Source organism: Podarcis raffonei, chromosome 7, assembly GCF_027172205.1.
Source record: "Podarcis raffonei isolate rPodRaf1 chromosome 7, rPodRaf1.pri, whole genome shotgun sequence".
NCBI lineage: Eukaryota > Metazoa > Chordata > Lepidosauria > Squamata > Lacertidae > Podarcis > Podarcis raffonei.
Genome location: NC_070608.1, coordinates 22,132,394 through 22,158,480, shown reverse-complemented (window position 1 = coordinate 22,158,480; position 26,087 = coordinate 22,132,394). Strand labels below are relative to the sequence as shown.

The following is a 26,087-nucleotide window of genomic DNA, read 5'->3' as shown; positions in this document are numbered from 1 at the left end:
ATCTGCGCTGCTTCTCCTTTGCTGACCAGGGAGGAAATTAAGTACTGTGCTGGCTTAGTGATATGTGTAAACAAGTTTTTGTGTTTTGTATCTCTTTTCAACAAGCCATGAGAGGAAGCCAAGAACAAGGCTTGAAACTGTGACTTGTTATAACATGTAAAGTGGCCCATTGTTATAATAGCTAGACATAGGCAGTCCAAAGGATGAGTTGCATGTGTGCTGCTGACAAACAAGCAGTCTCTCGTGAGAAGGAAAGATTAGCAGTAGCAACCAGGAAAGTTGACTCAGCACTCCATCAGTAACCTTCAAGCAACCCCAGGGGCAGTGGACTAGAAACAAGTGACTGCCTCTTAGCAGAATCTAACACAGAATGGATGCTGGGTTGTGAAAATTTCATTTCCACTTCTCATACTTACATTGACTTTCAGAATGACAAGCTAGAATGGGTGCATGTACGCTTGCAGAATGCAAGCTGAATTTCCATGCATAAATCTGCACATATATGTGCAATACACACACATACACACACACGGTTAACTGCTAGGAAACTACCCATACTAATTTTAAAAGAACTAATTTTGAGTATTGTTTATTTTCGTTTAGCTTATTGTACAATATATCTGCCCTTTAGTTACTTCTAGAAAAACTGACTATACCTTTATCATTACCTAGACTATGCCAAGTAATTAACCAGCATGCTTTTTTTGTCATCGTGGCATAATTCCATTTGTTGTATGATTTGTCAATTCACTTTCTTTTGCCCCTTAGTGAATGCATGTTTCGCTTCTGTCCACTCGTCCTAACAAGCTTCTGTCTTCTTTTTTGTTTATTTGCATGCTTCCTCAATTTTCGTTAACTTTGGAAGATCAAGTGAGGAAAGAAAAGAGGGAGGGGAGGGGGAGATATTCCCTGAGGAAGATGAGGAGAATCAGGATCTTGAGAAAAAGGAGGATGAAAAAGGGGAAGGGGAAGAGGTGACAGAGAACTGTGATAAGGAGGAGAACAAAGAAGCAGAAGAGAATGAAGGGACCCAAGAGGAGCAAACTGAGGAAGGGACAGAAACAAAAAATAAAGAGGATTTGCAAAGGCGATACTCACAAGATGATCTCAGGTAAAACAGATCCCCGTAACATTGCTTCCCTCATGACTTGACCCTATTCCTTGCTTGCCCTCCATCACTCGCAGTAGCTTGTTGTTTATACTCCCTTTGTCCTGCAATTATTTTTAATTTCAGCCATAATGTTTTAAGAGTTGAGTTTAGTGGGCTGCTTTTGCAAACAAAATTATGAATTATAGCCACGTATAGCTTGCTGTATAGCCTACCAGTTCTGAACTAGTCATCCTTGGTTCAAATCAGCATCCTTGGTTCAAATCAGCCACTCATGAAAGTAATTTTCAGCCAACTCCAGAGCTTTCTTAAACTCTGCTGTCAACAGAATACAGTATATATTCACTCTAACAATGGGTGGTTTGATCTTCACGCACAGCAACACCATGAATGAGTGCAATGTGTTCCTCTTCCAAGGGCTTTTTAGTGCCCTCCATAATGGCTGGTATTTCATTAGTAGGGACAATAATACTTGTTTGTTTTAAGAATTCGCTACTGAATGCTGCATGCGGAGTCTTGAACTAGTTTGGGTAATGTGCTATAGAAAATGCTGAGTACTATTATTAGTACTACAGTACTGAGGACAGGGATGTTACAGAAGTTTTTAAGGTTCCAAACATTGACTACTTTAGAGTATTCTTTTCCGGTGACATCACTGCAAAAGAATATGTGCTTTACCTAATATGTAAGAGAAGGGAACTATTGATCTTGCTCATCTGTATAGTAATCATATTTGCGATACGTAAGTGTGTAGAACTTAAAGTGGCTTTTCATTCTTGTAAGTTACTTCTATGTCACTCTGCTATGTATAATACATCCCACTGATTTTTCTAGAACTATCACCCAGTGAGAAGTGCATGTGAACTCTGAGTACACTGTAGAAGGCTGAAATCATTCATTTTTAAATTACATTGGTGGTTTCTTGGTGTGCAAGTGGACAGTGCTGCATTTTTACAATATAGTTTCTGATGGTGTGAGTTTAAAGTACAAACTGGAGGGGAGTTCTCTCCCCCTCCTCACCTATCCCCACTACGCTCCCTTGTTCCCAGAAGCTCCACATAAAGCCTTCCCCACTTCCCAAAACAAACTCCTTTCCTTCCCCTTGTAAAAGCAGATAGGCATGGCAGCAACGAAAAGGAGGGTTTCCCACTCTCTCCCTCTGATGCTCTAGTGCACTAATTAGCAGCGCACAATGGGAGCCCAATGGGGGATGTTGTTCCCCCATTATTGCGGATAGAATAACCTTCAGTAAAACTACATCATCCATGGGCCACTGGGTTCCATTGCTCTAGTGTGCTCCTAATGACTGCACCAGGGCACTAGAGAGGGAAGGCAGGAGGGGGGACTCTCTCCCTCTCAGTTGTTTCATCACTGCAGTCATCTGCTTTTACAAAGGAAGGGAAGTGGGGAGTAAGGGTCAGGGCTCAAGGACTGGTGAAGTGGGCTTCTAGGGATAGCCAGGGCCAGTATGGATGGGAAGTGCTTTCCTCACCAGCCAGCAAAAAGACTCCATTGGAAAGTCCTCCTCAAGAGATTTGAGTGGAAGGTTTGAAGAGGCCATGCTTTCCCATCCTTAGCATGTGGCAGTATCCAACCCCCCACCTTCTTGGTTTGAGGCATATCAGTGTGTCATTTTGCCTGAACTGTTAAACCGCGGTTGCACTCGCTCTGCAAACGGGGAGTGAAAGCTAGGAATTGATCCAGAGCTCAAATTATGGGGAAATGTACAAGGCCTTTCTGAAATCGAAAAGCCCCAAGCCCTGATTTCCCCCTGCCACTGAGACTTGTGAAGAGACTGCAGCCATGGACAGGGAATCATCATAAGAACAATGCAAGTTTTGTTTTGTTTTTTTAAAAAGTTAGATTTTATCTTAAGCTAAAATGAAAAACAACCTTCGGGTTAGAGAAGCCTTTTCACCTATCTAAAGTGTTTGTACTTTTTCTTCAATGAACACTTCAATGAGTCAAGTCGTGGCAGCAAAGTAATTCGTAGCATTTATGCTTTAGGAATTCTGCTTCCTACGCTGATTATTTTTTGTTTCTAAGTCATAATTATTCCATTAAATTGGACATCTTTACATCCCACTGTCATCTCTTTATTCTTATCTGTGTTCTTCTACTTTGCCGTCACAAGCATTTTATAACTGACATTTTCATTGATTCAGAATATTTTTTTTACTCCCACGCCATGCTGAGCTAAGCAAGGTTTTAGTGTGTCTTCCAAACCTGGGCTCAGGTTAGTGAGGAGCCTGGATTCTGGCAATGACAAGCTTAGCCAAACCTTGGCATGGCTTAGCTTAGTACAAAGACATAGGGGTACAAAGACTGGGGAGGAGCAAAATGCCTACAGCCTCCTCTCAAATGTTTGTGTGGTCCTGGCAAGGTATGGTTTGGCTTGCCATGTCATGTGAACCAGACCTGTTCAATACAGTCTGCCTGACAAGTACCTTTTGAAAATAATTTACATACATAAAATATTTCATAGGTCCAATTCTTCACAAAGTTTCTATTAAAAACTCCCTAAAGTTAGGGGATAACTATACATTAAACAGGGGACGCGGGTGGCTCTGTGGGTTAAACCACAGAGCCTAGAACTTGCCAATCAGAAGGTCGGGGGTTCAAATCCCCACAATGGGGTGAGCTCCCATTGCTCGGTCCCAGCTCCTGCCAACCTAGCAGTTCGAAAGCACGTCAAAGTGCAAGTAGATAAATAGGTACCACTCCAGCGGGAAGGTAAACGGCATTTCCGTGCGCTGCTCTGGTTCGCCAGAAGCGGCTTAGTCATGCTGGCCACATGACCCGGAAGCTGTATGCCGGCTCCCTCGGCCAATAAAGCGAGATGAGCGCCGCAACCCCAGAGTCGGCCACTACTGGACCTAATGGTCAGGGGTCCCTTTACCTTTATACATTAAACACAAATAATAGAGATCTAATGCCATTTTTTAAAAGGGTCAAATTGAAACGCAGAAGTGGCAGAAGGGAGAACCTGTGTGTTGTGCCCCTACCTGCCACTGCTCCTAACCCCCTGCTGCACCAAATAAGAAGCTAGGTTGTTTAGTCACAGCTGCTGTCACTCATCTGAACATGACAGTGGACTGCGGACATAGCTAGAAGAGGAAGCTGTAGCATTGGATTCAGAGACTGCTGATAAACTGGAGCCTTAGGGACAGTGGATGCTGCGTGAGAGGGGAGAAAAGAAATAGGAGAGTTTCAAAAAAGCAGAGAGAAGGAGTTGTGAGCTTAGACACTGTAGGTTTGAGCCTAGAAAGAAGAGCACCAGTCCAACAGAACAGATATGGAAGAAAGATCTGAGATAACTCAAGGATCAGGGTGAAGAAAGCCATTGGCTTCTGTACCTTTTCTATAATACTGAATAAGGAATATGTGGCGTTCCAAAGGTTGTTGGACTCCATCAACCCCAGCCAGCATCACCAGTGATCAGGAATGATATGAATTGTCATTCAGCAACATCTGGGAAACTGCAGCTTCCCTCTACCCCTGCTCTATAACAAATACCTTCTAGCAAGAGGTGAGTCAGAAGGGATATTAAACTACCTCTTGTCCCAGCAGGGCTTATAAAATGCTTCAACTGTTTCCTATCCTGCTGCTTCTCTGCTCCAGATCATTCCTCCTGAGCTGCTTTTCCTCCCGCAGGTTTCAAAAAGTGGGAAGAAGTAGTTTGAGAGAGTGATTTGGAGTACAGAAATGGCAGGTAAGAAATGCACTGCCAAATTCTGGCTTCCCAAAGCTCTTTCTGTCTTGGTAGCGACAGACTCTGTACACATGTTTGCATATAGCTAGGCCCAGTTATTTGTAGTTTATGTATAAGGTGAATGGCTAAGCTACATGTTCCATGAGGGGGTTGGGGCTTTCCCCATCTCTCAGCACACTGAGAGAGTACATTGTACATCCTTTCCCCTACAGGTATAAAAACTGATTAGGGCGGTGGAGAACTTTTAGTTGAAAATAGATATGGGTAAGGAGGCATTCTCACCCTGTATTTGCTTAAAGGTGCAATGGCTGAAGTATACATATTTTTTAAATCTCTAAACAAAGAATGATGGAAATTACACACTCCTAAAAATCAGTATAATGCATACCAGTTTTCTTCCATGATTCCCCTCCCCTTAAAATCATACATGTTAACATTATGAAAAATAATACAAAATTATTCTAGGGCTATGTTAATTGGCAATTACTTTATTTGTATAAGAAAAATCAAGTATAGTTTAATTTGTAGTGTTGTATCTTAATTTAGCTCACCGAAGGTATTCCTGGGTATTATAAAATCTAGCCATCCTGTAATTTTATTTCCATACTCATTATCACTCTGCTTCTCCATAACAGAATTTATATTAGATGTTCCTTAACTTCTGGTGTGGTTGCTAATTAGAGAAATCTTCTCCACAGCAAGCTTTTAATTTATTGAATAAAACTGGTCAACCATGTCTCTTCTTACCCTACAGCTGTGTCATGATTTCTCTTTATCTTGGATATTTTTGACAATTCATTGCCTCCAATGTGAAACACTGTGAAAATAGCTTTTTCTATATTATTTATCTCATTTTTATGACATGATTAAAAATTCTCCTTTTTGCAGTTTGCTTTCAGGGTCATGTTGGATTTAGAACACAGCTGAATGCCTTACTTCCATTTCTTGATTTTAATATTTATTACTAGCTTTAAGCAGGGTTGTATTCTTCTTTCTCCTGATTCAGAAAATCACTTAGGGGTGAACATAAATTCAATTGGAGTTGAACTCATGATTAAAGTTATCTAACTCAATTACATATCCCTAAGCACATAATTTTAGTCACTCTTCTAAAGCATGGATGGCTTTTTGTTTCATTTTTTGTTTTGCAGAGTAGTACTGCCTGTAAAAGGCTAATTAATGGCAGCAACATTGTCATTGACACTCCATTAAAAATGTGGATGTTTATTTGACAAGCTGAGCCAGAAAGACTGCTCACTTTATGGCTTGAATGATTTACTGCCTGATAAGTTGTTCAGCCTCTCAGGTCATTTACTTGGTATTTTCAGATTTAACTGAGACGTTATTTTCAGTTTAATTTGAGACCTGGCCTTTATCTGGGAGGAAGCTCCCTGATTATCAGGCTGTAAGTGCAGTAGGGCTATAGCTAAATAACCACTGTAGCACTTCTGAATACTAACTGATTAGGTTAGATGTTAGGTGTGATTTTAAGGTCTCAAAACTTTTGATCCTTGTTTGCGTTAAGGTTCTTATTACCTAATTCTGATTATAAATTCTAGTCCTTATTCTGACACAATGCCAGCTGAGCACAGATGAATGAGCAATTGTACAGGTTCCAGGAGAAGTGGTCACACTTGCTTTGCTCCTCCCTGGTTTTTCTGCACTAAGGTAAGCCATGGCTTGGATTAGTATGTCGTCCAAACCAGGGCTCATGGTTTAACTCTCTCAGACAATCCACAAGCTGTAAACTGTAGGACAAACCATGGTTGCAGCTTGCGGTTTGCTTGGACAGAACTAAACTATGAGCTGTGGTTCAGATGGCACACTAAGCCAAACCATGGCTTAGCTCAGTGCAGCACGGCAGCAGAATGACCAGAGGAGGAGCAAAGTGGTCACAATCTCTCATCCAGCAGCCCAAATGGTTGCCTGTTCACACTAAGTCATGGTTTGGCTTAGCGTTTTGCATGAACCAGGCCCTAGTTTGCATAAATGCATAACACAGTGGAATCCAAACTACATTTCTAAGATGAGGAAATGTTTTTTTCAGGTAATAATAGCATTATTTTGAGCCAGGATTTCTCAAACATTCTCCTAAGCCAGGCTTTGCAGGCAGAGAGCCCCTGGTTCAATCCCCAGCAGGTATTTGAAACGGAGGGTGTTTCTTGTGGGATCTGTGTAGTTTACTCATGCAAGGCCTTTTTTGACAACACCGCTGTCAAAATGCTATTCTGTATTCACCCTGCCCCATTTCATTAGGATAATTTATCTTCCCATAGAAAATCTGAGAAGTTAAATCAACTTGTTGCCAAGTTGTTGCCAAAAACATTTGAAGGACGCATTTGCAGTATGAAGAATAGGCCACTGTGAGAACAGGATGCTGAACGGGATGAGCCATTGGCCTGATCCAGCAGGCTCTTCTTATGCTCCTATGAAGCCCCTGTCTGGAAGTGCCCTGAATCTCTGAAGAGAACCGCTGCCAGTCAGTGCAGACCAAGGTCTGGTAGGAGGTAGTTAGGTAGATCTCTGGTTTGCAGTAGCTCAGCAAAGGTTTCTGACACCCAGTTATTTTTATAATAAACACAACAACAGAACCCCCTCTTCATCCAAACTAAGACTTCTGAAGAGAAGCAAGGTTGGGGAAAAACCAGGACTGGATTTTTCTGTGACTGGACTGTGATCTTATTTTCAGTACTTAACGCTAATTCCTGGTTCAGAGGCACACTATTCCTTAATTCTGAGGATGTGTCTGCCCCTGTCCTCAGGCTAGTATTTTGACTGGCTCTGATTGGTGGCCCTTCAGGGTTTTAGTGAAAAACAAAGTAGGTCTCATAAGCCTAAAGTCTCCCACACCTGGTGGCTGAGCTAGAACACTACATTACTGAGCTTGATGGACCAGTGGTCCCAATCAGTATATGACAGCTTCTTGGTTTCTAACTAGATCAGAGGGGAATATTATATAGACTGCAGATGGGACTCACATGCATATAGAAACATTCCCTGCACATACAAAATAAATGTGTCAGGGGAGAGGCTAGACTAGAACTTTTCTCCCAGGCATTAAGTTGTCTTTGAAGGAGACAATATATTATTTTTTATTCAATCATATGAGTCCATAACTGCAGTCTTTGTTCAGGTCAGACACAGGTTTATCACCTCCATGAGAAATAAAGCCTATTAATCTGATCAGTTTTTATCCAAGGGAGGCCTTTAGAATTTTTATAGTTTAAAAACTGACACTGTCCCTTTCCTTTGATACCAATAGGCCAATGAAAACACATATAGTATACTGGGTGGAAAAGTAGCTTCTGCTTCATAATTGTTCTGAACATTCTGTTATTATTCACATTGTTTGACTAAAGAAATGCTTCTCTGACTAGGAGATAGGGCTTGTGTTAAAACCTCTATTAAGAAATCTTCAGAGGTCTGTTCATTTGATGAGTCATAACTCAGATTAAAATTTATTTCCATAGCAACTAAAAATCATTCGTTCTTTCCCTAGAAACCACCAGAGTACATTAGTGCATTAATATATGCATTCCCTGTTTTTCTTGAAGATGGAGAAATACACTTATGAGGAGTACAGTTCTGGTCATCACGCCTCAAAAAGGATAGTGTAGTACTGGAAAAGGTTCAGAAAAGGGGGTGGAGCAACTTCCTTATGAGGAAAGGTTAAAACATTTGGGGCTTTGCAGTTTAGAGAAAAGACAAGGAAGATGGAGGTGTGTACAATTGAGCACGGTGTGGAGATGCCAGCACTGCCGCAAGGTGCTGATGTTAGGGTGAGGGCAGTGTCAGTGCTGCCGGCAAGTTCACATATTCCTGGAGCAGCAGGGACTGGGGAGATTTCCTGGTAGCAGCACCAAATGGAATGGATTTTGTGGTCTGTGCATGTGTACTGGTTGGCACCGGCCTGTTAAGGACATACATATGTCAGCTGGTACACATGCACCAAACATGCCCAGAGCTCTACTCAGCACCACAGTTCACCCCACTAAACAAAGCATAGCAAGAACAAAAACCAACTTACATGAATTTCTCAATGCAGCTTTCCACAGAAGCATGATATTTGTTACTTAAAACCCAAGCGAAAAGTGTGGTATATAAGTATGATTTAGTTCCCTGGCCTTGAACTTAGCCACTGCTTTACTGTGGGTAACGTTCCTGGTTCAGACCTCTACCTGGGTGGCAGAAGCTGTTCTCTGACTCCTTCTAATCCAACCTTAGGTATGTCAAAGTGTTCCATTGAATATGTTTCTGCCCCAAAACAGTGGTGTTTGCTTTGAAACCATCCTCTGATAACCGGCACAGGAATATTGTCCTGTTGATGCACCATTATATTGTGCAATGGATAGCTAGGGAATTTGCATACGGCACAGTGAGGTGATGTTGACAGTTGTGGGTTGAGAAGCTGCTGTGTTCACACTCTGAGTGCATTTCTTTGGGAATGGAGCCATAGTGAATTTGGCATTTCCCCAGTTTCGGGTACCATCTAGTCTACCAGAGTTAGATCTGTATGGAGATTTATGTATATGTGTGGGCTTCCATCCTATTTAAGGAAGCTTCTTGTTCACACATTCAAAGAAAATAAAGATGTTGAACGTGTTGAACTTCATGAATGGTCCATATAAAGTCACCTTTCCACCCACTTTCACATTCAGAGCTCATATTCTGTATTTCTATATTGCTAAATTTGATTTCTGAACCAAGGAAGAAGATTGTGCTGATTGGTTTAAGGCTACTGATGGATGGGAGGGAAGGCTGCTCCCCAGTGCTTGATGTTACATTCAAAACATTTCTGGAAAAGTATGGAACTATGGGTAGCTGATATGGCAAACAGACATACTTGCCTGGTATAATCATAATACAGTAACACTCAAATATAATATCAGAATAAAGCAAGTCTTTCAGTAATAAGAAATTGCATCTTCGGGCAATAATTTGGTGCAATCCCTAAAGTGGTTCTGTGAAGGATTTGAAGCTTAAACATTTTGGCTGAGAAAGGGCCTGTGTTTTATTTCACTCCTCCTGCCTAAACAGTATGTTTCTTAATATGTGGAATCTTGTTTAGTAGTAGATTGTACAAATGAAAATATATAATCAGTGGATCAGCGCTTAAGTTTTTTTTAATTAAAAAAAAATCAACATTAAATTCTGGAATAAAAATATAACAACATGTACTGTATAATTCTCAGATTTTATTGTGTAGCAGAAAAGTGTCTTTACAGTTTGACAAACTGTGTGTAAACAAAATGCTATAATAATGCCAGCGAGCCAATACTTTCAGTAAGATTTACAGAGAAAGACAAGTACAATCAGGTACTAACAATAGCATGAAACTGAAAGTTTTCCTTTTCTCCTGCTAATCAAAGCTAACTACCTTCTGTGTGAATTAGGCTCAACTCATATACCTGGGAGGAAGTCCCCCTGAACACAGTGGAGCTTACTGTATTTACACGAATCTAATGTGCCATCAAATCTAACGCGCACCTCTATTTTCAAATCCTTTAAAACAAAAAAGTATTTGCTGGTGACTTCAAATCTAATTTGTACCCTGATTTTCACGACATAATTTGGCCAAAAAAGGGTGTATATTACATTCGATTAAATACAGTACTTCTGAGTAGACATGTATAGGAGCTCTGTTAGTTGCTTTGTCCCTGTAGCTTCCCTATGCTTTCCATCTGAAACCTTCCTTTTCTGTTTTTTCCCTTTTACTTTCTTTCTTTTTGTTTTGTTTACTGCATTGTTTATCCATCCACCGGCTGACAGTGTCTTTACATCCAAAATGCAAAGCAGACAGATGGGCGCTTCAGGACAGAACATAACTAAGAGCACCAGCATCAGCGGGGAGATGTACACACTAGAGAAGAACGATGGCAGCCAATCTGACACAGCAGTGGGCACTGTGGGGACAGGTGGCAAAAAGCGGCGCTCCAGCATTGGTGCAAAGATGGTTGCAATCGTGGGCCTTTCGCGGAAAAGCAGAAGTACCTCCCAGCTCAGCCAAACTGGTAGGAACAAGATTCCCCCACCTCCCCCCATTGTGGTGTTGTTACTCATGAGACATAAACTGCATTATTATTATTAACTAAATTTCTAGGTGGAAAAGACTGAGCAAGTTTAAACTTATTATCTTTCAGTGTTTTGTCAAGCCGTTTTATTTAACCAGAACCTCATTCAGACCGGACTACTGTGGATCGTATTTGTCTGCTCACTGGACCGCACTGAATGCAGTAATCTTTTTTTCCCTTTCAGGAAGCAACCTGACTTGCTGGGTTTATATTCTGGGAATTGTTACTAATGGTTCGTGAAAGACAGCTGAAATGCTGCCGGTGCATTTTCCTTGCCTCTCCCCTTGTCCCCTCCCTTAAATGCGTCTTATGACTATGTTCTGCGTTTCTTTTGCTGTGGGATAGTATTTATCATCTTCAAGGTTGTCCATTGTATTTTAGGCACACTAAATTACGACTCTACTTCTTGTTACTTTTTATTTCTTTTCAGCTTCAAAATGTACTTATAATTGCAGTAAATCACCGTAACTGGTTACAGGATAAAGTTAGATCTGCTATTCAGCATTTATTTAGTGCCACCAGATTGTTAGGTGCTATATATAAATTCCAACTTCTGAGTGTTCTAGAGAAGAGGGGGAACATTTTTAAATACTTTTAGACAGAAGTGCAAAGCAGGCAACTGAAAGTACATATCTATATTTTATTTTACACTGTTTCCATTTTTTGTTTAATGTTTGGTTTAAACTGTGTATAATTCTGCCCTCAGTCCTTTAGTTGAAGGGCGGATTTATAAGTACTTTTAACAAACAAACAAATCTATAATGAAGTATTCATCCTGCTTTTAGATATCCCCAGGTTATATTCCGGTCTAAACAGCATTTGGAGATTGAAAAAATAACATTGGTGTATAGCTAATACAGTGAGCCATATTACTGTACATTGAATTTATTGCACAAGCAAATCATGTTGCTTGTGAATGTGTATTTGTGTGTGTGTGTGTGTAAAATTTGTATTTCTGGACTCCATAGAAAAAGTTAGCATGTCTTCAAGAACACATGTCTCTGTGCTGCCTAGCATTAAGAGAGCCACCCGGGTTTTTAAGGCTATTTAGTTTTAAAGTATGGTGCGAAAGCAAGTGTTGTAGCATCATCTTTAGATAGATCAGGTGAATATGAGTCGTTTAAGATTAAATTAGCAGTGTAATTGTAAGGAATATTTTAAACAGACAAGGTCTCTAGAGGGCAGTGTTACTTGGACTGTTAAATAAGTTCTGCTGAGTTTTTAAGATTAATTTTCAGCAATGCTAACTTGCTTCTACAGGTATCATACTGTCTAGCCATTTCTCCTGGTTATGTGAAGTCATATCAAAATACACAAGACGGAGTTAGATAGCAGTACATATCTGTAAAGGCTCATACTATAATTAATGCTGCCCTAAGATCTTCATGTGTCCCACATGTACATTGCTAAACAGGTGAATTAAAATGCTCATTTTATAAATAGTGCATGCTACAGTTGGGTTACATGAGGTTTCATATTGAATTTTCTTCCCTTATCAGATTATTGGGAAGATATATATTTAGCGGGGGGGGGGGGGTACAAGCTGCCACTTGGATGAGAAGGATCTTGTGTGGGTACTGCAATAAAATATAATAAAATAATAAAATAGGGGCACAAGCTACTTCAGTATTAAACTCTGTATTAAACTCCAATGTGAGCAAGTCCAAAGACTGACTCTTCAGCTCTTTGGTCAAGTTGGCATGTAAAAAGGTAGTGGGATTCATACAGGCTATACAATTTTGCATCCCTCAATACAATGACAACTCTTCCTTTAAGATTTGCCTTTGAATCTCTGCAAACATAACTGATTACAGAAGAACACTGCAGTTTTTTCGCAGAATGGCCTTATGGGTTACAGTTCCCCACAATGTACCTTTCAAACATCTATCCAAAAAGCTCATTTTGTTTTAAAGAAAATGGTGTGAGGTGTTTTTTTCATGTTCCAAGTCAGTTGTTGGGCTGGTATGCACACAAAGTTGCAGAATATTAATTACTAGTTTACTGGGTAGAACTTCATTGTTAAGTTTTTTGTCAGGAAGGACATTTAATGAAAAGTAAAGGAATGGAGTGCATATACTGAATGATATGCACTTTGCATAGTATTTAATATTTAATTATAACCAGGATTGGATTCACTTGGATGACCAACATGATAAAGCATAATAAATATGATGTAAATTTTAATTTTGTATCATTATACCATCCCCAAATGTCTATGATTTTGGAGAAAATATTGCCAGACACTAAAATAAATATCATTTATGTTAAGCAGGCCATGCAATGAGCATCTTGTTTCCCTAATGCTCTAATGGTTAAAATAAATGTATAATGTTGTAGGGGAAAGCTCCTTAATGAAATCATTTGACTCTGGCAGATATGTTCCAGAAGTAAATTTTGTATAACTAGCATACAGTAGCTGATGTCTTGACTAATATGTAGATGTATTTTTTCCTCCTATTTATCACTGTAAAGTTACGTTGCAGTTTTTTAAATTTGTGCTTACAATATGTGTTATGTATATTACAATATACACAACATTAGAAGGGCATATAAATAATACGTAAATATTTTCCAATAATTGGTTGTTGTTTTTTGTACCACCAAGTTGTGCAACTGACAGTACCTCCTTGTTACCATAACTTATTCCAAGTTACTTGTACAACTGTTCCAAGTTATAGAAGTTTTATTGCCTGCTGATTGGGTGAACTGGGACAGAATAAGCACAGTTCTTTACACTCTCTAGCACATTTGCTCCAGGATCTTGCAAGCTTCTTTTACTATCTGCCCTTACTCTTTTCCCTTGGCACTTATTATATGGCATGTCAGTATAATGTCAGCAAAGGCTGTGTTTACACGCTGTAGATTGAGGTAAATTGGCCCATAGTAAGAAACAAGTGACCCTGTTCTGTAAGTTCCAAAATCCAGGTTAGGAAAATACCTTTATTAGGCCAACAGAGATAGATAGATAGATAGATAGATAGATAGATAGATAGATAGATAGATAGAATGATAGACTGATAAATTATAATTGGGAATGTTTTGAGTTTCCTGGAGCTGTTCATCAGGCTAGATGGTGAACAAAACACAGAGGTGGGGAGTAAAAAAATGTAGAGGATAGTAATTCCTTGCATTTGTGTCTGGTTGTAGTCTTAAGGCAGAATGTGAAAGGAACTAGCAGGTACATGGATAAGGCTCTTTGGGGAGCATTGCGGGCTACACCAAGGCCTTCTGGGGGGGAAAGCATAATTATGGCTGATTCCCAGTCTCTGCAATTACAAAAGCTAGCTTTTACCCAGGCCTCTTTCTCTGTCCTTAGATGAAACACCTGTGTTTCTTGATAGGCAGAAAACAGGAATAAAGAAAAACCAGTCACTCTTTATATTAACAGAAATGGAAATTAATGTTGCTAGGTTTTTTAAAAAGTCAACAGAAGTCTGATAGAGTATCTTTACCTAGCAGTTGGAAGGGATGTCCCCTAAAAGAATAAAGCGAGTAATAGGAAGTACATTTTTATTTATAAATATTACTGCTAACCAGTGCTATTACATACTGAGCTCAAAAGCAACAAAGGGTAAATGAACAAGAATTACTCCAAAAACGTGTTATGCCACATTAGAGAAATACTCAAATTCTAAATATTTGCCTTGTGAAATACGTGCTTGTGACATCAGTACAACGCTCCTTCAGCGTCAGTATAATCTAATGCTTTGAGATGTTTCCATAATGTACCTTTTCATACATACCAACCAAAGTGTTCATACACGTAGCTGTGACAGAGCACAGGACTGCATACGCTAATTCAACTACTGCAACATCTCTTTTAAATATAACAGAAATGTTTTTCGGAAGTTGTTTGGGTTCCAAATAATGTCTCTGTGCCAGTCGAGCTATAATATTTCTCTGCTACTTGTTTACTATGTCAAAATGTATTATTACATTTATGTATTGCCTTTCTTCTGTGGAACTGAAGACAGAAGACATAGAGGTTTCAAGTGTTCTCCCATCCAGACACTGGCCAGACCTGCTTGAATTCAGCAGAGTTGCTGCATCATTCGCCTTCAAGTCATGCCTTGACTGTATGTTACATCTGGAAATCGGAGGGTTTTTTTCCCAGTGTTGCTGACACACCTCATTATAGATTTGGTCGGGGAAATTGATCTGGTCGGCCGGCCCGATCCTAACCACCCCCAGTTTTCATGGGCCACGATAACAGGTGGGTGGGAGAGGAGAAGAGGAAGGAGAAGTAAGAGCTGTTCGACAGTGGAATTTGCTGCCAAGGAGTGTGGTGGAGTCTCCTTCTTTGGAGGTCTTTAAGCAGAGGCTTGACAACCATATGTCAGGAGTGCTCTGATGGTGTTTTCTGCTTGGCAGGGGGTTGGACTCGATGGCCCTTGTGGTCTCTTCCAACTCTATGATTCTATGATTCTATAAGTCCTATTGTACCGAGTGGAAGTCCACTTGCACAGTGTTGATTATCTGCACTGGGTGACACCAGATAGTCGCCACTTGCACAACAGGCTTCTACCTATGCAAATGAGATCTCCCCTTCATCTCCTCCCACCTACAGGCTCACACCCATCCCACCCTACATCTGTTTCTAAGGGCTCAGACGCCTTTGCAGCAAATTGGCAGGCCATGGCAGGGGGGCTGCAAAGTGGGGGGAAGGGAAGTCTCATCAAGTTCTCTAGTGTAAGATTGGATCTCACCCATTATATATAGAAGCAGTAATAGAGAAGTACAGTAATGCATTTATGTGCATTCTATAGCTGTTAGATAGTGATTGTATCATTACAAGTACCCTTGCTTAGGTTGCTGACAAAGCTACACTTGCAAATGTCGAAAGCCTATGCACTTTCAAATGTTGCAGAATACGGAACCTATTTGGTCCCAAGATTGGACCTTTGTAGTCTGCCAAGTTATTTTTCCTCCAACATGGTGGCAAAGCCTTTATACAACATGCTCTTGCTTTTTACTGGCCTCAGATTACTTTAGCTTCCACATCAAGTGAAATATACTGATGAATATTTGTGAATGCTCACACAAAACCAAGGAACAAAGAGTCAAAAAGTTAATGCAAATCTTCCATTTTCTGAATGACGCTCAAAGTGAACGTGCAGAATAGGAAGCTATGGATCTTTCAATGGTGATTGTATTTAGAGAAATATGAGTTATGGTACTATTTTTAAAAATATATTATTTACTGGGATACAGAAGGGTATAATTCCAATAAATTAGGGGCAATGATCTGAAATACTATGGCATTTTCTATTTAAAATGATAAAATACATTTGAATATAATATTATAAAATATAGCCAAATAGCCAAATGTATTGTTGCTACTTAATTACATTATAGAGATATTTATTTCCTGAACTTTCTGGATGTCTTCTATTTATGCATGATAATACTACAATCTACGTACTTTTTCTAATCCATTTTCTTCTTACACTGTTGCTGGCTTCTATTTTCAACATTTATTGAGGTCCCCCCCCCCCATTTTCCTAACTGGCAAAAACTGTCACATACTTAAGCATTTCATGGTGTAGCAGCTTGCGAATTCATCTCTAAACATTTAGTATATTTGCAATTATTGTTGTAATAAAAGAAAGGCATTTATACTTTTAGGTGTAATAAATATGTACAATTTTAAGTGCTGAACTATGTGATATTTCATGTTTCTAAAGTAAATCTAGGTTTAATGAGTAAGGAAGGAAGTATTGCATATTGTTGGGCAGCAACAGGACTTGGTGGATCTGTCTGCTCCCCGAGCCACAGTGATAGTGAAAGCTCATGAGTGACATGCCCACCAGTGCTTTTCTACATGAGAACCAGGAGCTTGCAAATTTATGAGATATTCAGCCACAAGATAAGGAGCAGATGGGTGGCTGGATAGTGGTTGGTACAGCGGACAGAAACTATATTTGAAATGAATAGAGACAACTTATAGAAGAAATGAGCAGAGAGGAGAAAGGAGGAGACAAAGCAGGAGGAAGAATGAAGAGGAAGAAGACTAGCAAGAAGGAAAGGAGGCTTAGGAGAAGAAGAAAGAGAGGAGGCACTGTGGCAGAAGTCCTGCCGTGAACTTCATAAGAGCAGTGTCCTCAGGATAAGATTGGTACTTTGGACCAAATTAAAGGGTGTTCTCTACCCTTGTGAGAACTATGGCAAAGCACAGGTAAAGGTAAAGGGACCCCGACCATTAGGTCCAGTCGTGACCGACTCTGGGGTTGCGGTGCTCATCTCACTTTATTGGCCGAGGGAGCCAGCTTCCTGGTCATGTGGCCAGCATGACTAAGCCGCTTCTGGAGAACCAGAGCAGCACACGGAAACGCCGTTTACCTTCCCGCCGGAGCGGTACCTATTTATCTACTTGCACTTTGATGTGCTTTCGAACTACTAGGTTGGCAGGAGCAGGGACCAAGCAACAGGAGCTCACCCCGTCACGGGGATTCGAACCGCCGGCCTTCTGATCGGCAAGTCCTAGGCTCTGTGGTTTAACCCACAGCGCCACCCACATCCCTATGGCAAAGCACAGGAGGAGGTTAATGGGATCTAACAGGTAGTCGGTAGGTGAATGCCCTGCCCAAGCAATATGTGGGCATTCTTGTAGATCCTAAGTTCCAAATTCCCCAGCCAGGCTAGGACTTCACAGCATCTCTCACGGCGGTGGGTAGAGGCAGATTCCAGGTACTTCCCCCCTAGCTTGGGGGAAACCCTCTTGAGTTAGAGATTTCAAAAAGTTCCATTGCTTGATGTGTATACACCCAGATACTTATAAAAGTTACAGTAAACAACAAGTGAGCATTGGTAAGCCAGTTTTTGCATGATTTGGGGAGGGGGCATGAAGGGGGCAGGTTATAAAGTACTACTCCCATCTGAGCCAATGGTACATGTTTCAATCCCACCCCCCAACACACACACACGTGCGCGCGCGCACACACACACACACACCTCTACCTGAATTTTAACTTTTGTTAATCAATGGCATTAAATTTCTGGAAATTTTACATCTCAGAGAAAAATTGCTTAGTGTTTATTCCAGATTCCTGTTCAGTAACTGAAATAATTTATCTCATTAACATAGTACACTTTGTAAAGTTCTTTGATACTCAAGTGAAACTATTTCGAAGCTTGACATTTTTGTTGATAGTAGTCCTTGTGCTTGAACAAAAAAATCTTTCTGGTTTGTGTATTTGGACAGGGAGTGTTTGCTTTCCTGATGTCAGTTGTATTTCTTTACTCCATCATATTCCTTCTGGCTGCTGGCACTGAAAAGACAGATAAATATTCTTCCTTGTAAAGAAGTCTGTGTCCCTTGAAAGATTGATCTGATCTGGAATGTGTTCACCTCCTTCACATTGCCTCGAACATCCAGCTCCAACTCAAAGACTGCAGCTTAATTTTGTTTAATATACTTTATTCTTAGGCCTCACCTTCCTGACAGCTCATGATGGGTTACAGAACAAAAGTAAAAATGCAGAGAAGACAATAAATCAAATTCATATTGTAACCCAACAGTCTGCTAATATAATTAAATTCACCCCCATATACTTTCAAGAGCAGGAATTAAACTACTTAAATAATAGCCTTTGAGTTACGTCTTAAAAGGTGTTCATAGTTTGAGGGAAAGGAACTATGTAATTTTGCACCAGCAATAAATAGCATCTCTCTTTGGACATGTGATATGGATTTTGCACACGGATGATTTTGTTAATATAGCATTCTCTTGGAGAAGGCTGTGCAGTACTTCCTTATGTAGTGAAATATAAAGTGGAAAAGGCTGTTCTAATATATGTAGTTCCCAAACTGTTTTGCACTTATAATGTCAAAATCAGCAGCAGCAAATCAGTATGTCCTGGTAATGCCCTGGTAACCTGGAGATCCTCTGGCGCTATCTGCTCACTAAGACCCTTCAACAACAGAATGCAGATTAAGCTCCTAATAAATTATCAGTGGCAGCCCCCACAGAGAGTATAGTGCAACAATATACCCTTAATCCTTGGAAGGGTGGTGGTCACATTGACTTGGACCAGAATGGTCATGGCCTTATCATCAGGTGGAATTCGCAAAAAGGAGTTCTGGCCACTTCAAGGCAAATCCAGCAGCTTTCCACAGCTAAGAATATAGGGGGTTATAGGAGACTGATTGTTACCTTTTGTGGATGTGCTTATCCTACCCATCATAATATCTGTAAACTATAATCATTTTATCTTGGTTGGAATTCTGTATTAGTTAGATTATTTGCATCTGATTCTGTATAATGGCTAGTTGTTGAAAATGCACTGTGACTATAAAACCTGAGGCAGGTGAGAAGTATACAGTAGCACCTTGGTTGCCGAACGCCTTGGAACTTGTATGTTTCGGCTCCCAAACAATTGAAAACTAGAAGTGAGTGTTCCATTTTTTGGACAATTTTTGTAAGCCAAACGTCTGGTGCAGCTTCTGCGGCTTCTGATTGGCTGCAGGATGCTCCTGCAGCCAATCGGAAGCTGCGCCTTGGTTTTCGAACAGTTCCGGTAGTTGAACAGACTCCCGGAACGCATTCTGTTCGAGAACCAAGGTACAACTGTATCTTCATATTCTCATGTCCAGATACATGATCAAAAACCTTTGTTCTGTTGGTTATTGTAAAGGAATACAGCATAAAGTGGATGGAGTGAAGTCTTCAGCAATACTGAGATGATCCTTAGTATGAAGTATTACATGAATGCTCCTATTTTCACTTGTCAAATGTTGTGGAGTATGGCAATTATTTCTAGAAAAGTTGCATGCTGTTTGTTAACCTTTTCTAGCTTTTCTTTGTTCCTATTTGTTCGCGCGCGCCCCCACCTGCAAGGAGGGCAAATGAGAGCAGCTGTCACAGCACCATGGAGAGCTCCTAGTGAGCAACTTTCATTGAGGGATGGAGGTGAACTGTGGCCTTTTGAGCTGCTGTCCACCCTTCTCCTAATCTCCTCCTGCTATTGCACTGGCAAGGTGGTGTGAAAAACACTCAGAACTAGGGGAAAGTCCCTCTGATGTGCTGGGGGATTTGGTTCAGTGGGCTCCTGCCTATCAGTGGACCCATGATTCCCACTTGATTCAGTGAACCCCTGATCACTCTCATCTGGCTCAGACCCAGAAACCTGTTTCAGCCCCTCAACTGAAGGTGCTGCTGTATCTGACTCAAGGGTCCTGATCACTCACTGGGCTCCAGGGTCAAGATTGCTTTGTTGCAAATAAAATGTAGCACATATTATTATGGTTCATTTGACCCCCCCCCCTTTTGAGCCTGTGAGAATTTCTGGAATGATATGCATCTCTTAGCAAGTTGTTTTTCATCTTGCTTTAGTCCATGCCAGCAGCAGATAAAGAACAGAACCTCCCTGGTAACCAGTTGCAGTGACTAAGCAGAGCTCTTCTGAGCACTGAGTGCATGAGAGGGAAGCTTAGATAATAAAATTATTACAATTAGGAGAAGCACATGTACTTCATAAGAAAAGAGGGTAATGTTCGCTGAAAAGAGAGTAATGTTATATGGATTAATACATTTAGTGGAAGAGGGGAGGGCATATTACATGTGACTATGCCCTTCCATTTGATAAAAGTCATTTACAAAAGTAGTTTTTTTGTAATCACATCGTATGATTTGTTTGTTTATATCACAGAGTTAATTTTCTACCAGTTTCCTAAACATAAGAATACAGCTGAGGTACCGATTTTTAGTTTTTTACCAGTTTGTTTTGAATTTCTACAGTGGGGGAATTGAGAAGTCTGCTCAGTTATTTTTGCAGGTTAATTTATTGGATCCTTGATCACCGTCCTTGTCTCTGCTAGATCTCTTGGCAGCCTTTTATGCAGGAATAATTGTAAATGGCACTGTCATCATGCTCAAATATGGAATTTTAGTTTATGATTCTCCTCAGGAACTAGCAAACATTGTTTAGTTGAATCTTTAGCTGAATGATCGTCCAGAACCTTTATGTCCATGGACTCTTAAGCATTAAGAAACGTATCTCCAGAGAGCCCTAGAGACATTACAACACTCTTCACTGAAGAATGCCCTCAATATGTTTTGGATTACAATTCCAATTTTGGACTACAATTATAGTCCAAAATATCTGGCTGGCAGGCACCAGGTTGGCAAAGTTTGGGTTAGAGTCTACTGTTACCTTTTTGTAAAGATGGACAGAAAACTAGTTTGCTTGCCCTTGTTTTTTGTGTGTGTGTGGCAAGAGTCTTAATTCTCTAGTTCTTACCACTATGTAGTATGCCTGAGTTCTTCATTAGGTGGTGTGGTTGATGCCCTGTCACTAGAAATTAATTATCCCATCATGGCTCTCTCCGGGTATACTGCATGGGAATGTTGAAATGTTTTCTTTACTAATCCTTTTTAGGGCAGATTAGCTCATAAAGATTGTTTTTGACGAACTGCAGGTTTGAAGAAGTGAAGTTGGAATGAAAGGAGCTGAGATAAAGAAAGCGTCTTATATGCATCCTCAGAGAGGTTTTATCCTAGCCCTATATATCTGGAATGAAAATGATGCAGCTTGCACCCTTCCTAGCAACAATTGAAAGAAAATCACCACTTAACAATTAATTGAATATTACTGCACAAGGCTGGTGTCAAAAGATATTAATTTCCATGTTTAAATAATGAATGAGAATACAGGCCACATTTTATACTAGGAAGCCAGCAGATATATTTTAACATTGGTAGGATACGGTTCATGTGATTGGTTTTCATTAATAAGCAAACTGCTGTATTTTATAGCAGTTGAAGTTTCTAAATAGACTTCAAAAGCAGCTTCATATATAGCATATTGTAGAAATCTAGTCTAGGTGTTAATCATGGCATGGATAAATGCAACCAGCCTGTATGTTCAGGAGTGGCTGTTGCTTTGTCTGGCTGATATTTTGTTTGGTGACTGAAATATAAATATTGCTACAGGGATTACTCCTAAACAACTAGGGAGGGGGAGAAGAATCCATTTCTGGTCATAGGTACCAGCAGTGAAAACACTATTACTACAGTCCATACACTGAGTACCACCAGATGATAGCTGTGGCAAAACAAAGGACAGGTTGAATAATGCTGATGATGAACAACAGACATTGTGCAATGAATTTCTCACACTGAGAATGTGGCTGCAGGCAACAACTTGAAATAAAGGATTAGGCTACTGTGTTCATTTAGTGTTTATCAGGCTAGCCCTGTCAACAGGATTCTTATTCCATATTCTTTCAAGAGTGTTGCAGAGTAGAAACTCAGCAACACACACCCCTTACCGGCTGAACTAGTCTGCTTCACACCTAAGGCTTGGCTGTTGCTTCTCAGCTCAATGTCTAATGTAAAGAAAACACTTTGAAGATGGAGATCTGTAATTAAAGCACAGTCCCAACAAGAGAGGTACTGTGAATGGGTGGTTCATCTGCCTGGGAAGATGGTGTTCAGCTTATTCTGAACAAGGTTGCATTTCCCATAAAGGGTTCAGGCTCACAGTCTGTGGTACAGATAGAGCCAGCCTTGACCTTTGAGGTCCAAATGGGTTCCATACCGCATAGCACTTCCAAGTCTTCTGTAGCTGCTGTCATCTCTCCTGCTTTCCATGGCTCCAGACTTGATTGTGGCATAGGACTGTCCTTGGAGACACTTGCAAAACACCAGCTAGTCCAGAAAATAGCTTGTAGGTTACTAAACTGGGAATAGCCCTAGGGAACACATCATGTGAAGCTACTTCTCTGGCTGCTGATCTGTTTCTAAGTACAATTCAGAGTGCTGGTGCTTATCTTCAAAGCTCTTTATGGTTTGAGTCCTGGGTACCTCAAGGGCCTTCTCTTTCCACAAATACCTGCCTGTTCGTTTAAGTCTTCATCAGAGGCCTTTTTCCTGGTGCCCCAGTCTTCAGACAGATGGAAACTGTTTCAGAAGTCAGACAGATGGAAATGGATGCCTCTAATGCCTTTTTGGCTCCAGGCAGGGACCTTTTTTATTTTTCCTATGCCTTCTTTTAAAACACAAATTGAATTGGTTTTTGTTTGCTCTGCTGATGTTTCATTTTTCCTTTGCAGAATTTTAGTGTGAGCCATTTGGAGAACCTTGCGTATTGAAGGCGGGGTTCAAATCTTAGGATAAATGAAGTTGAAATTCAGAAATATGTGACACATACCACCTTCAGCTGTGAATAAAGCATTCTCAGTCCTACATTACAGAGGTGCCTAGAGATGAAAGGTCATGACTGAGGATAGTGTGGTGTAACTGGCTTCACTGGCTTCTTTCCCCCCATTTTCAGACTCTCATCATTTGCCAACTTAAAAAATTAGGGTCAGTTTGAGAGGTGAGGTGGTGCATATTTATGTATACTTTAATTTATTTCCTCGCATCATGTTTATTTCATAATTTGTATCATCAAACTCTAATCAAACTTAGTAATATCTGTTCTTGAGGAATTCAGAGGGAGTGATAAGATTAGAATTGAAGATGCTTCAGAAATATATATGATTTGTTCCTCCCGACTAAGCTATATGCATGCTGGCTATGAATCATAGGTTTGGCTATGATTAAAATTAATTATAAAATTAATGGGAGAAAATAAAAATTAAGGATTATACATACTATGTTAAGTGCTACTTGCTCTCTTCAAACAGAATGCATCAAAGCTGAGAAAGAAATAGGTGGGTAATGGAACATCTTACAACGTAGGAAAAATGGCTAAGAAGACTGTTTCCTCTCAAAGCTCTTTTTTTAAAAAATAAATCCTTAAGGTTGGAGATGATGGAGGAACAGAAAAGCATGAATAGTCTGTTCTAATATTAATATTTAGGGTACACTTAATGAAATCACCATAAAATACATAGTTTAAACAAGCAAAATATCTCCCCCCTCAACTATTCGCAAAAACACAATTGATTATAGATGTCCTTTCTATAGATTTGTTAGTGGTCACAAATGTAACCTGAGTTTCTTAAAGGCATAGGCAACACCATACAATTCTGAAATATGTATGCTAAATAAGAAAGATAGCCAGAACATATATTGTATCCCCTCCTTCAGTATGTCTCTAAACATTAAAACAGTCAGAAGCAATTTACAGGGAGCAGAGTACGTACTCTATTAGCGTCTTGTGGTGTTACAGTTTCTCAAAGCAACGCAGAACTGGACTAGGGAAATTATGGGTTGACGGAATGAGTCTATTTTTCGGTTGGCTTTCAGGCAAAATCGCTTGGCATTGTCTGTTTTCACTAAGGGAAAAAATGAGGCATAATATTGGATAGGAAGGCGAATCAAATTATGATAACATTTTCATTCAGTACATGGTAGTTTAAACAGTAATTAGCTCCATATTGTTTAATTCTGTTTCTAATTCCCTATTGAATGCCTGATCAAGTATCTGCAAGTCTCACTGACTTACATTTGCAAAGCTAAGGTTCATATTTGAAACACCTAGTGGGCAGTGGGGCTGTTAGCACCACTTGCTTACAGTGGCGTAGCATGGGGGTGCAGGGGGGGCCGGCCGCACCGGGCGCAACATCTGGGGGTTAGGGCAAATCCACGGGTTAGGGGGCGCAAATTACTTGCCTTGCCCCGGGTGCTGACAACCCACGCTACGCCACTGCTTGCTTACAAACTGTTACATATTCTTTCCTTGAATGATTGGCTTTAATGTTCAAATGTCATTCTCCAGGCTAGCTACTGAATCATATTTTTAAGAAAATGAAGAAAGAACATTAAATCCATGATAAAATAGATTTGAAGTACTGTAGATCGTATAAAGGGAAGCACAATTCTGAGAACAATCAATTCTGTATTAAAATATATGCCCACTTTTTGTGTAATACTCAAGCATTTCACTTTGCAGTAGTGAAATAGATTTTAATGGGACTGCTGTATGGGAATTTGAAAATTGTAGCCTATTAAATACAAGAAGTTTGCTCATAGAAATTATGACATGGACTCAGTTTTAAATCACCGAAAAATGTTTTTGTGCATGAATGTATGGCATGGTTGCATTTTGGGGTCTCAAATATGCCTACAACACTTATTATTTATTATTATTATTTATTGAATTTATATACCGCCCTATACCCAGAGGTCTCACACTCCACATACATACTTTCTTTCAGGGACCAAGAAGCCACAAATGGCAGGCTTGCATGCTCACTTGCAGATAGCTTCACAATAGAAACGGCCCTGAATGATCATATAGGTCACATTTTGTATTTCAAACAAGCCTGCAGCAAATCAATATTCTCTTTCCGCTGTCGTGGCAGTGTTTCCTTCCTCAGATATTCTCCAGCTTGCTGGGGAGAGGGGAGAATGGGTCAGGAGGATTTATACTGGACTCTAAGCCTGTTCAGCTGGGTCATGTGACCTGGCAGCTGGGCGTAAGTTCTGCTGGCAAAAACAGTGCAACTGAAACCACACCGGGGGGGGGGGAATGGTGAGGGCCCAATCCTTGGATATTGAGATCAGACTCATCTGAAAGAGCACTCGGGATCCAGTGCAACTTCACATAGCAGGAGCAGGAGGATGTAAAGTGAGCATGCTCCAACCTCATCTCACTTTACTTCTTGCCTCCCATGTGTGCGCTGCTGTCTCTTGAGCTCCCCATATAAAGACTTTTGCACCTGGTGAAAAGCACTTTGCGCTCAGGAAACACTCCACAAACACTCGGCATCTCGGCACCTGCCCCAGACCACACACGAGAATTGGGGAACAAACGAGGCCTTTGTGCTAACCCTGCTCCCAGGTTCTCCCCAACAGGAACATGACGGCGGTGGAGGCTGCACTCAGTCAACAGCAGCAACACTCACCCAAGGACACAGAAAACAAGGTGAGTCTGGGAGGAGGAATCCCCAGAGGATGCCCCAACAATGGTGCCATTCCCACAAATAGCCCCCACAGCATCCAGGAGCACTGCTCCCTCTAGAGGTGGGGGAATACTGAAGCCTAACCAGCACCACCTCCCAGTCCTGAACACAGTATGTGGTATTGCTTGCACCACGGGCGCCAAGAATGCACAGAAAGAGGTAAGGGGTCACCAGTCATGGGGAGGCATGTACAGTCACCAGCCCTCATTGTCACCTTGCTGTTCCATTGCCTTACTAGGCACGCAGCTACAGAGGAGACAACAGCAGCAACTGCACCACCAGCAGATGTGATCCAGGAGGGAGAGCTGCACCAGCAGACAGGTAGGTGATGGCACCTCTGAACAGC

The 26,087-nt window shown here is 40.6% G+C and overlaps 1 protein-coding gene across 8 annotated transcripts in view; it reads left to right on the top strand.

Annotated features, from left to right (window-relative positions):
* The window catches only part of RIMS2 (regulating synaptic membrane exocytosis 2), a 345,902-nt gene that overhangs the window by 295,550 nt on the left and 24,265 nt on the right, over positions 1 to 26,087 (top strand). For 5 of the 8 annotated variants that reach the window (XM_053395467.1, XM_053395473.1, XM_053395468.1 and 2 more), the window contains one exon: positions 10,590 to 10,831. The exons of 2 other annotated variants lie outside the window; for them this stretch is intronic. In XM_053395467.1, the coding sequence (XP_053251442.1) occupies positions 10,590 to 10,831 (242 nt within the window). Of the gene's footprint in view, positions 1 to 865; positions 1,112 to 10,589; positions 10,832 to 26,087 lie in introns of all 8 variants that reach the window. One more of the 8 variants, XM_053395466.1, reaches the window with a different exon arrangement.